At 51.0% G+C, this 12937-nt stretch overlaps 1 protein-coding gene across 4 annotated transcripts in view; it reads left to right on the top strand.

Moving 5' to 3' along the window:
• The window catches only part of SLC26A11 (solute carrier family 26 member 11), a 38483-nt gene extending 27788 nt beyond the window's left edge, over positions 1–10695 (top strand). For 2 of the 4 annotated variants that reach the window (XM_084837733.1, XM_084837734.1), the window contains exon 16: positions 430–1903. In XM_084837733.1, coding sequence (XP_084693859.1) covers positions 430–460 — 31 coding nt within the window. In that variant the 3' untranslated portion in view covers positions 461–1903. Of the gene's footprint in view, positions 1–429; positions 1904–7842 lie in introns of those variants that run through there. The other 2 variants (XM_084837730.1, XM_084837732.1) reach the window with 2 other exon arrangements.
• Positions 10696–12937: the final 2242 nt, after the last annotated feature.

Genomic DNA, 12937 nt, shown 5'->3' with positions numbered 1-12937 from the left:
CATGAATTTTGCATCATTTTTGCAATCCTGTTCACTGTTCTGTAACCCTCATGTATATCTGACAGCTAGCAACGAAGCTGTTTAGTTTCAGGCACAAAGCTTATTTCAGTGTAACGTGAAGGACCCCCCCCTTTTTTTTTTTAAAAAAAGGTATTCACTGGCAAGCGAAGTGCCGTTTCAGCAACTGGTCCGCTGTGGTTGCTGGCTGATGAGGGAACCCTGCCCCCCGCATCAGATGGCAAAAACGAAATATCTTTCTGTACTCCTACGAAGGTGGGAATGCGGTCACAAGCCTTCTTGTTTGTTTTTTGCTCAGTGTCTTGTGCCCTTGCTAGAGCGCCTGTCTCCTATTTAGCCAAATGTAACCGTATCCCTCTATCCTCCACTTCAGTGCTTTCCTCACTAATGAACACCTTTTTATTTTTAAAGGTTGCTTGACGTTACGCTGAAGCAAGCATAACCACCCCAAAGCGCCTTCTCTCACCCCCCGCCCCAGCATCAATAAGAACATAAGAAGAGCCCTGCTGGATCAGACCAAGGGTCCATCTTGTCCAGCATTCTGTTCACACGGTGTCCTACCAGCTGCCAACCAGCAACTCACAAGCAGGACATCAATGCAGCAGCACCCTTCTGCTCATGTTCCCCAGCAACTGGTGTACATGGGCTCACTGCCTGTGGTACTGGAGGGAGCACATAGCCATCAGGACTAGTAGCCACTGATAGCCTTTTCCTCCAGGAATTTGTCCAACCCCCTTTTAAAGCCATACAAATTGGTGGCCATCACCGCATACTCTGGTAGCGAATTCCACAGTTTAACTATGTGCTGGGTGAAGAAGTGCTTCCTTTTATATGTCCTGAATCTCCCACCCATCAACTCAATAACTCGGCGCATCCCTTGCTACTGGACACCTTTTTATTTTTCCCCCCTCCGCCAGCCGCTTTCGGGGGGCCCTGCCTTGGTACGTGTCGCTTCCTTCCATTGCTGGCTGTCACGAATACATGTGGGTTAGACAGCAGCGTTGGGGATTGGTGAACATGGACATTTAAAGCCTGCACAGTGAACAGAGAAGAGATTTGTGCAAATGTACAGGCTGGGAGAGGGTGGCTGAGGGCACTGATGGGATGAGGGAGAATGTCAGCAGCAGCAGCTAGCAGTGGAGGGAAGCACCAATTCGGGGCTTGGATGGGGGGAGCCAAATGTGGAGGATGAAATAAAGCAGGATATTGATGATATGGGGATATGGCTCTGCTAGGCTAAACAGCAGACGGGCAGTCATGCACACTTGCGCAAGACCCCCCCAGTGATGTTCCGATTTGTGCAAATTTAGACTGGGTGGGGGAAGAGATCAGATTTACGCAAATTACTAGAGACGAAATTTTCTTTAAAAATGGGTTGGGAATACTTTATTGGGAAAAGGTAGGGATTGGAGGTGGGGGGAGTGTCAGGGTGGAAACTGAGCCGATAGAACCCCAGAGCAGTTCTGATTCTGAGGAGGATCAGCAATCTGTGGGAGAGGAGCCAGCTCATCCCTCACAGGCACAGCAGCTGGCAGAGATTCCTCCTGCCGGCTTTCCTGAGATAGATAGTGACCCTGGTAGTGAGAGAGTGTGGGAGGGGGGCTTGCTAGACGCTCGACGCAGACGCAGGGAGCGATGAGCGATGGAGGGCGCGGAAAGGAGGCGTAGCACCCGTTTGGCCCGCAAGCAACGGCCGTGTCCCGTGGACCCAAGGGAAAGAGGGAGGATCTCTCTCTAGCCCATATGTTCAGGGACTTCAAGTGATTCTCCTTCAAACGGGGACCAACTGCCTACCCGGAGCATAGGCTACTCTGCTGTTCATTGCTTAGTCGCAGGTGATTAGCATCTGAAAGAGTCATTAAGTTGTAAAAGGATTAAAACCTTGAAAAGAATCCTTTCATCTGTGTCTTGAGTTGGCTATTGGAGTGTACTGAAAGAGGCCGCTAGGGCGCTCTTGACAGCTTGGTCCCCGTTCCTCTTTTTTTTTTCTTCTTTCTCTTCTCCTACTGCTGAATGGAGGGTGGTGCAAGCTCTGGCGCAAGAGAACCAGATTCTCCGTGATCAAATGGCTCAATTGACGACTGCCGTACAGAATCTACAAACTGTGGTTCAGCCCCCACCACCTCCGATTCCCCCCTGCTGCAAGTGCCCGGTGGCTGTGCCAGAGAAGTTTTCTGGTGAGAAAGGACTTTTTCAGATTTTCTGGGCCCAATTGGAGCTGTACATGTGCCTACGACCTGAGGATTTCCTGATGGAACAGGTTCATGTGGGCTTCATCATTAACCTACTTTCAGGCGTGGCAGCTAAATGGGCTTCGGGACTTCTTCTCACTAATGACTCCCTGCTCGGGGACTATCAGTTTCATGACAGCGATGGCCAGATTTTTCGGTGACCCCCTGCGCACGCAGACGGCTTCTCGGGAGATTTGCCGCCTCAGGCAGGGCAAGGACTCAGTTTCCAGCTATGCGACAACTTTTCTCTTGCTGATGCAGGATTTACAGTGGAATGATGCCACGCTGGTGGCTCAGTTTTTGGACGGTTTGAACGACAAGATCTTGGACAAGTTGGCGCGCATGCCTAGCCCGCCTACTTTGGAAGACCTCATCCAGACCTGCCTCCAGATAGATATTCAGCTGGAGGGGCACCGGCAGACCCAGCGGGGCTCTGGGGGCCAAGATTTCCCTCCTCCCATTCCCTCCCGTTTCCTGCTCCCTCCCCCACCCCTGCTGTGGGGGCAGAGGAGACCCTGATGCAGCTGGGAGCTATCCGAGCCCCACTGCCCCCGGAGAAACTAGAGTGGTGGCGCGCTGAGTGCTGATGCTTTCGGTGTGGAAAGCTGGGACATTTCGCCAAAACCTGCTGCGCTAGACCCGCAGCTCCTCTGCCTCCCTCTCCTCTCTTTCCTCGTCCTCCTCGCCCCCAGGCCTGACTAGGCTGCCCCCCAAGCCTGTTGGGGGTCTCCAGTGTGGGGGTCGGTTCCACACCAGATGGGTGCCTTCCGCAACCCCCCCCCTCCCGTCTGCTATTGCATGTTCACCTCCACTCCTCCCAGTGGGGTGGAGGCCCTTGCTGTAGTGGACTCGGGGGCTATGACCAGTTTCATGGATTAAACCTTCACCCCCTTCCATAAGATTCCTACCCTGCCTCTTCCTGCCCCCTTGCCAGTGGAGACCATCGATTGGTGCCCTCTTTCTTCGGGCGCGGTGACCCGGATTACAGCTCCACTCACTCTGCGCGCCCAGTCCCACGTAGAGCAGATTCAGTTTCACTTGGCCAAGGTTCCCCAATACCCAATCGTGCTGGGTGTTTCCTGGCTTCCTAAGCATAATCCTCAGATTTCTTGGGAGCTTCAGCAAGTGGAGTTTGCGTCTCCCTACTGCCAGGAGCATTGCCTCCCGAATGAGGCGCCAGTCCCAGTCCAGGCCTTAACCCTTTCCTCCCCCTCCTCGTCTGCTTCTGGCAGTTCTTCAGCTACCGTGATCCTCCCGGAGAAGTATGCGGCTTTTCGGGACGTTTTCGACAAGAAGGAGGCCGACCAGCTCCCCCTCCACCACCCTTTTGACTGTGCCATTAACCTCATTCCGGGGGCGACTATCCCCGCTGGCCAGCTGTATTCAATGTCGGAGCCAGAACTTTGAGCTCTGCGGGAGTTTTTGGACACAAACCTCAGACGTGGCTGCATTCACCCCTCCTCCTCCCACGCCTGCGCCCCTACCATCTTTGTGGCCAAGAAATCTGGAGAATTCCGCCTGGTGCACAACTACAGAGCCCTCAATTCGGTCTCGATCCCTGACAAGTACCCCCTCCCCCGATTCCTGAGATGCTGGAGCACCTGGGGCAAGCCAAGATTTTCACAAAGTTGGACCTGCGTGGCGCCTACAATCTGATTCGCATCCAGGAGGGGGATGAGTGGAAGACCTGTTTCGGCACCCGGTACGGAGTGTATGAATACCTAGTGATGCCGTTTGGGCTCGCCTGTGGCCCCCCCCCACGTTTTTGCATTTTATGAATGCCATCTTCCAGGACTATTTGGACTCTTTCCTCATTGTGTATCTCGATGATTTACTTATATTTTCTGAGGACCCCCACGCCCATCAGCACCATGTCTCCGCCGTCCTCCAGCGCCTCCGCAAGAACCATCTGTATGCCAAACTGGAGAAATGTGCGTTTGACCTAACCTCTTTGGACTATCTTGGCTACATTATCTCAGCTGACGGTATCAGGATGGATCCTGCAAAGAAGGTCCAGGCTGTCCTCTCCTGGCAGGCTCCATCCACCAAGAAGGACTTGCAACGTTTTCTGGGCTTTGCTAATTTCTACAGAAAGTTCCTGCCCAGCTTTGCTCGGCTGACATCTCCTCTCACAGACCTCCTTAAGGGCAGGAAATCTCCTTTTCATTGGACAGCATCTGCCCGACAGGCTTTCAAGGAACTTAAGAGGCTTTTTAGTTCTGAGCCGATCCTGTTACATCCCGACCCGAGGAAGCCTTTTGTGGTGCAAACTGATGCCTCTGACTTTGCGGTGAGGGCGGTGCTTTTTCAGCCAGATTGGGTGGGCAGCGGGTTGCAACCCTGCACCTACCACTCCAGGAAGCTGAACATGACAGAGAGGAATTATACCATCTGGGAGAAGGAACTGTTGGCCATCAAGTCCGCTTTGGAGACCTGGCGTCATCTGCTGGAGGGGGCACAGCACCCAGTCGAAGTTAGAACCGACCATCGCAACCTGGAACATCTTCAGACAGCCCGTGCCTTAAACCAGAGGCAGATTAGGTGGTCGTTGTTTTTTTTCCCGGTTCCGCCTTAAGATTTGCCATGTGAAGGCCTCTGACAACCTACAAGCAGATGCTCTTTCTCGTAAGCCGGACCTCCAGCCAGGGGGTGAGGGAAATCCCCCCCTCTGATTCTTCCCCCCCCCCCCCGAGCCTGGCGGCAGCTGCGGTACTTTCCTCTTAGGAGGAGCTCCTTCACTCTGCACAGGCTCAGGATGCTTTTGTTCGCACAAAAGTGGAGGAATTAGGCTAGCCTCTGCCCCCCACCACTCTACCCCCTTCTCTTTGTGAGGTGGCCTGCTTTACCATTCCGGTCGGGTCTACGTGCCTTTTAGACCCCTCCGTGAGAAGGTCCTCCATCAGTGCCATGACTCCCCCACAGCTGGGCATTTTGGCTTCATCAAGACCCTGCACGGAGTGACACGGGATTTTTGGTGGCCTCGTGTGTGTTGGGACGTCAAGACCTATGTCGCCTCCTGCCCAACCTGCCAGCGGGCGAAGGCCCCCTCCGGCAAGCCCACAGGCTTGCTTCACCCCCTGCCTACCCCCTCAGGACCTTGGAAACTGCTCTCCCTTGACTTCATCACTGACTTGCCTCCCTCACAGGGTAAGACCACCATTGTGGTGGTGGTGGATTTGTTTTCTAAGATGGCCCATTTCATCCCCTGCTCTGGGTTGCCCACAGCCAGGGAGACAGCGGAGCTGTTTTTGGCGCATGTTTTCTGGCTCCACGGATGGCCCAAGGGTCTCATTTCGGATAGGGGGGCCCAATTCACTGCCCATTTCTGGAGGGAGCTACTTGGGCTTCTCCATGTGACGCTCTGTCTTTCCTCCGCCCACCATCCACAGATGGACGGTCAGACCGAGCGCACCAATGCGACTCTGGAGCAATATTTGCGCTGTTATGTCAATTACCAGCAAGATGACTGGTTTTCCTTGCTTCCTCTCACAGAATTTGCTTATAACAATGCCTGCCATGCTTCCACCCGCCAAACTCCATTTTTTTGCCAATTCTGGTTACCACCCCAAGGCTTTCCTGTCTACCTTAGCTCCCTCTTCTGTGCCAGCGGCCCATGACTTTTTAGAAGAGTTGCGAGCGGTACACCACCTCTTACGGGACTCCCTCGAGCAAGCCAAGACAGCCTACGAGGCCTCTGCAGACCAGCGGCGCCAGCTGGGACCGTCTCTGCAACTGGAGGACTGGGTTTGGTTGTCCACCCAATACCTCCTCTCTCCTAGGGATGTACGAAATTGGCCTTTCCTGGCTCCGCCAGGTTCCGCTGGGGGGAATCCTCGCCGGCCGGCTGTGCTCCGCAGGGATTCTGCAGAGCCGCCGGCCGGCTCCGCCAGCAGCCAGACATCCGGCCACTGGCTAGCAGGGACGCAAATGGCGGCGGCTGTAGCCGCTGCCATTTGCGTCCCTGTAGTCAGCCGTGATAGGCTACTTAAAGATTTACATAGCCTATCACGTCTGACTTTAAAAAAACACACATGCGTGTATGCAAATGGCGGCGGTGGCCGGTCGGAAGACCAGCCACCGCAGCCACCAAACCACCGCCGGGGCGGCCGCCACCCGGAAGATCCTCCCCAGGTAAGTCTCGTCCCGGGGGGATCCGCAGGGGGGGCAGGCCGTTCCGCCACAGATTTCGGGGGGCCGAATGCGCTGGCATTCGGCCTCCCCGAGATCCGTGGCGGAATTCTCTGACATCCCTACCTCTCACTCACCCGCAAGGAAGCTTACACCTCGCCGCATGGGGCCTTTCCAGATTACGGCCCAGATTAACCCTGTTGCTTTTCACCTGGCTCTCCCTCCCTCCATGAAGATCCATCCTGTTTTTCATCGGTCCTTGCTGTCCCCACTGGTTTCTGGTGACCCTCATTGCTTGGACGGTTCCCCCCCGCTGCCCGTGCTGGTGGAGGGGGAGGAGGAGTTTGAGGTCGTGGAGATTCTGGACTCCCGCCTTTCTCGCGGCCGCCTGCAATATCTAGTGGACTGGAAGGGCTACAGGCCAGATGAGCGAACCTGGGAACCCGCAGAAAATGTGCATGCTCCGTTGCTGCTGAGGCGCTTCCACCAGCTGTATCCCCACAAACCCCCGGCCCCAGAGGAGGAGCATGAGGGGGGGCCTCATGGGAGCGGGGATAATGTCAGGGTGGAAACAGCCGATAGAACCCCAGAGTAGTTCTGATTCTGAGGAGGATCAGCAATCCGTGGAACAGGAGCCAGCTCATCCCTCACAGGCACAGCAGCACCTGCCGGCATTCCTGAGATAGATAGTGACCCTGGTAGTGAGAGAATGTGGGAGGGGGGCTTGCTAGATGCTCAACGCAGACACAGGGAGCGACGAGCGATGGAGGGCGTGGAAAGGAGGCGTCACGCCCGTTTGGCGCGCAAGCAACGGCCACATCCCGTGGACCCAAGGGAAAGAGGGAGGATCTCTCCCTAGCCCATAAGTTCAGGGTCTTCAAGTGATTCTCCTTCAAACAGGGACCAACTGCCTACCCGGAGCATAGGCTACTCTGCTGTTCATTGCTTAGTCGCTGGTGATTAGCATCTGAAAGAGTCATTAAGTTGTAAAAGGATTAAAGCCTTTAAAAGAATCCTTTCATCTATGTCTTGAGTTGGCTATTGGAGTGTACTGAAAGAGGCCGCTAGGGTGCTCCTGACAGGGAGATGTTTCTCTCTGTTGGGAGAGAGAAGACAGGTTTTTGCTCCCCTTCCCTGGTACAAGTATCTCCTGGAATTCAGCAGCAGCTAACTCCAACCTCCATCCCTAACCCTGATAATACATTCCATCTAAATGTCTCCCACTCAAGCAGCTCCTGTGCCCCTTGATTCTACATGCAGGTAGATTTTTAAAAAAGGAAAAGGAAGGTTTCCTCTGCAAACTCATCAGCTGACTGGATGAGAGAAGCCAGAGGCAATTTCAAAACTCCCTTTTACTTCCCTCCACCTTTCTGCCCCACTTTCAAAGGGCTTCTCAGCCCTTCTTTCCACATCAGAAGCAGCAAGAGAGGAAAAAAGACCAGCTCCTTTGTTTTGTCCTCTGCAGGTTAAGATCGGAAACACAGCAACACTAACAAGACTGGCTTCTGAAGAAGAGCTGCTGCTGGGAAGGAAGAAAAATCTGGAGTGGATTTCTTTGGGAGAGAAGGAAGGTGTTATGGAAGGAAATACCAAGAGCCATTAATCAGACTGATGCACTGACCCTGCATTTCACTAACCTTGCATTTAGCAAACTGAGAGTAAACAAAGCATGCAGAATGAAATTCTGGGTAAAAAGCAATGTCGGGGTAAAGGGGGAAAATCCATGCCCCAGGCTCCAATGCCACCTGAAAAGTCAGATAAAACCAGGACAGTAAGAGCTGCTCATCGCACTTTCAATTAAAACTCATTGTTTTGCTGTGTGGCTTTTTTTAGTTACTAAAAAAACTAAAGTTTTCTAGTTTCTAAAAAACTAAAAAGTTACTAACCAACCAGAAGTATCATACAACTCATCCTGCTTCTGTTGTGTTCTGTATCCAATCAGTATAAGCCATGACTGTGCCTAGTTTTTTTTCATTGTGCAAAAGCCTCCTTTGAAATGTAAATGAGGAGAACCTCCTTGCAAGATTTCTGTAGGAATCTCCTCACAAGTATGCTTCCTTTTTGTTTTCTTTGAATAAAGAGGTGACCGCTCAGAGTAAGCTGTGAAGTTTTCATCTCTACACCAGCCTAAAACCCTGCATTTAAAACGGGGCTTTTTGCTTCAGTTTTAAGTGCAGGTTCACAACAGACTCCCTTTACATGTGCTTCCTTTCCCCAACTGTGAGGCAGGGAGGGAAATAGCTAGCTTTTGTGCTGATGCTTGCTTCCCTATGTAACCTTCCGTATCTCCCTCTTTTAGAAGTGGGTTCTCATGTGCTCCTTTCCCTAAAACAGCCTTCCCTGGTGCCCTTCAGATGTTCTGGACTTCAGCTCCCATCAGCCCTAGCAAGTAAGGGCAATGGTCAACTCTCAGCCTTTCTGAAGTCCAAAACATCTGGAGAGCACCAGGTTGGGGAAGGCTGTTCTAAAACATGAAATGGCTCTGCTCTTGGAGACCTTCCCACCCACCCCAGATTCCATGCTACTGATGCTTATAGATTGCTTTTAAAATAGTGATAATCTGTGTATTCTCTCCAAGGTGGATTTTAATACCGTTCTCCATTATTTGTTGAAGGTGCATTTCCTTCCTTGCATTCTCCAGTAGTTTTCATGAGAACTGCTGCCTCAGGCCACAAAAGTATAGTTTCACTATCAAGGACAAGCTCACTGTCTGGTATCAACAGCTGGAAGACAGGCTGTCTGGGACTGATAGGAATTTGAGTCCAACAACATCTGGAGAGCCACAGTTGGCTTTCCAGGGTTTTAGTCAGGCATCGGTACCAGACCTCCCTGGAAATGCTAGGGATTGAATTGAACCTGGGACCTTGTGCATACAAAGCATGCGCTCTACCACCAAACTGCAGCTCTTCTTCAGTGGACAAGTCCAATCCGTTCAATGGAATCAAGCCTTAGCATCTATTAGACCAGGGGTTGGCAACCTGGTGCCCACCAGGACCCCCAAGTGTGCCCACCAGACCACTGCTGTCCCCCCAACTCATTCTCTCCGCCTCTTTTTGCCACCTGCCATTCTCTGCAGCTAGGAGGCAAGAAGTCAGCAGACAGGGAGACTGATTTCCCAGTCTGCTGAATTCCTGTTTTCTTGTTGCTGAGGTAAGTGTGGTGGGAGGCAGAAGTGGTGGCAGTGGGGGTGAGAAAGCAGTGGGGGTCAGAGGCAGTGGGGGTGGGAACAAGGACAAAGAAGTAGCGGGGGAAAGGAGAGGTGGCAGGGGAAGGAAACCCTGAGCAGGAGGAGGAGAGGAGTAAGGACAAGGAAAGGGGGGATCCTGGAAGGGGGGAGCATCAAAAAATGGCTGGTGGGTCCCCAAACGTCCCTGCAAAAAATGGTCACATGTGTCCTCGGGCCCAATCTGCCTGCTCCTGTATTAGACATTCCTCCATATGGGCCACTGGCAAAAAGGAGAAGTACTAAAAAACAAATCTGGAGGGTATATTGCATAATTTCTCAGAACTATGCGCAGGCCAGGGATGCCTTAGTCACAGAATTTTACAGGGGGCCCAGATGTTGAAATACCCTCTTTGTAATCTTCCTGTGTTCTCCCACCACTTCTTCTATCTTCTTTCTTACCAAAAATACAGACATTAAGGAGGGAAAGACAGAATAGGGCCACAATGTCTTTTGCTTGGTAGTTCTAGGAGTCCTCAATCTAAAGCAGGGGTGCAGAACCTCTGGCTTGCAGGCCTAATCCAGCCCTGAGAGCGCTGCACCCGGCCCATGGAGGCTTGCGTCACTTCCAAGGGCCCTGTCCCTGCACTGTAAACCCCACCCCCTCTATAAGCCCCACCCCTACTGGGGGTTGGAGAGGAGGCGTGGGAGGAATCCCCACTGTTCCCTCTGATTATGGGTTTTACTCCTGCACCCTGGTCTAGAAGCAGCCTAAATTAGGAAGTGAATGAACCAGGATGTATTGGATACTCCAGAGATTGTTGTGAGCACAAGGGCTGACGACAACAGAATATATTATTCAGGGAAAATCAGTTTATGTGTGTCCTTTGCACTCTCTCTTTATTTCCTCATTACCTTAGCTGTATATGTTGGGAACAGAGTCCATGATGTGACAGCTGTTGGGTTAAATTTTTACCGTTATGGGTTGGGCAGTGATCAGTAGAGATGGTTCTTGGGCAAGATATCTTTATCACTTGGGACAACCTTTACAGCATGTTGGGCTTGGAAGTTGGCTTATGAGTGCTCGGTCATCTTAGTTTGAAAAAATAGTTCAATGAAAATATGTTCGTTTTAATAATAAAAAAGCCATTCCTGTAGAACCACTCTTTCTTGTTTTCCTTTTGCCTGCTGTAGGTGGAAAAACAACAGGCAGCATGCCCTGTACATCTTGGTGCTTCTCTAATAAGAGCAAAAAAAGCCAGTTTTTTACGGCAGCTTTTATGGCAGCTCCCTGCAAGGAACTGCGCCCCTTGGGCCTGGGAACAAGCCTATGATTTTCTGGGTAACCCAGTGTGGACCAGCCAGGCAATGCCCATGGAGCAGTGACCCCAGCAAGGGCCTTCTTGGGTGTGACGCCTTTGCTATGGAACTCCCTGCCCACCAAGATGCATCAGGCATCTTCAGCAGCTCTTTGTTGTTGGTTACTTCTCCACCCAGGCGTTTGGGTCTTCTTGATGAGACCTCTGAGTACTGCATCTGTTGAACAGTCATTGGCATTATCATTATTATGAACAGTGGTATATATACTTCCCCCTTCATGGATCACTGCCTTGTTGTGGCGAAGGGGCTTGCGTAACTCAGTGAAGCCATAAGCTATGCCATGCAGGGCCACCCAAGACAGGTCATGGCAGAGAGTTCTGACAAAATGTGGTCCACTGGAGAAGGAAATGGCAACCCACTCCAGTATTCTTGCCAAGAAAACCCCATGGAACGTATCACAAGGCTAAAAGAGATGACGCCGGAAGATGAACCCCTCAGGTCGGAAGATGTCCAATATACTACTGGGGAAGAGCAGAGGGAATTTCCAGGTAGCGCCAGAAAGAGTGAAGCGGTTGGGACAAAGCCAAAAGGACACTCAGCTGTGGATGTGTCTGGTGGTGAAAAGAAAGTCCAATGCTGTAAACAACAATGTTGTTTAGGAACCTGGAGTATAAGATCAATGAATCAAGGTAAGCTGGAGGTGGTCAAACATGAGATGGCAAGATTGAACATCGACATCTTGGGAATCAGCGAACTAAAATGGACAAGCATGGGCGAATTTAATTCAGGTGACCATTATATCTACTACTGTGGGCAAGAATCCCTTAGAAGAAATGGAGTAGCGCTCATAGTCAATAAAAGGGTGGGAAAAGCAGTACTGGGGTACAATCTCAAAAATGATAGAATGATCTCAGTACGAATCCAAGGCAAACCATTCTACATCACAGTAATTCAAGTCTATGCCCCAACCACTGATGCCGAAGAAGCTGAGGTTGATTGGTTCTATGAAGACCTACAACACCTTCTAAAACTAACACCAAAAAAAGATGTCCTTTTCATCATAGGGGATTGGAATGCTAAAGCGGGAAGTCAAGAAATCACTGGGATAACAGGCAAGCATGGCCTTGGTGTATAAAACAAAGCAGGACAAAGGCTAATCGAGTTTTGCCAAGAGAACATGCTGATCATATCAAACACCCTTTTCCAACAACACAAGAGGCGACTCTACACATGGACATCACCAGATGGTCAATATCGAAACCAGATTGATTATGTACTTTGCAGCCAAAGATGGAGAAGCTCTATACTGTCAGTAAAAACAAGACCTGGAGCTGACTGATAATTTTGGCTTAAACTGAAGGATGTAGGGAAAACCACTAAACCATTCAGGTATGACCTAAATCATATCCCTTATAAATATACAGTGGAGGTGAGGAATAGATTTCAGGGATTAGACCTGATAGACAGAGTGCCTGAGGAACTATGGACGGAGGTCCGTAACATTGTTCAGGAGGCAGCAACGAAATCCATCCCAAAGAAAAAGAAATGCAAGAAAGCCAAGTGGCTGTCTGATGAGGCTTTACAAGTAGCTGAGGAAAGAAGGGAAGCGAAAAGCAAGGGAGAAAGATTGTACCCCAGTACTGCTTTTCCCACCGTTTTGTTGACTATGAGTGCTACTCCATTTCTTCTAAGGGATTCTTGCCCACAGTAGTAGATATGATGGTCACCTGAATTAAATTCGCCCATGCCTGTCCATTTTAGTTCACTGATTCCCAAGATGTCGATGTTCAATCTTGCCATCTCATGTTTGACCACCTCCAGCTTACCTTGATTCATTGATCTGACATTCCAGGTTCCTAAACAATATTGTTCATTACAGCATCGGATTTTCTTTTCACCACCAGACACATCCACAGCTGAGTGTCCTTTCGGCTTTGGCCCAGCCGTTTCACTCTTTCTGGAGCTACTTGGAAATACCGTCTGCTCTTCCCCAGTAGTATATTGGACACCTTCCGACCTGAGGGGCTCATCTTCTGGCATCATATTAAATACCCTGCTATATTTTGCATTCTTTTTG

The sequence above is a fragment of the Heloderma suspectum genome, chromosome 2, assembly GCF_057233095.1.
Source record: "Heloderma suspectum isolate Gila_16-S chromosome 2, 16-S_ref, whole genome shotgun sequence".
Lineage (NCBI taxonomy): Eukaryota > Metazoa > Chordata > Lepidosauria > Squamata > Helodermatidae > Heloderma > Heloderma suspectum.
Note: the sequence above shows the minus strand (reverse complement) of the source record. Positions and strands in the feature narration are given on the sequence as shown.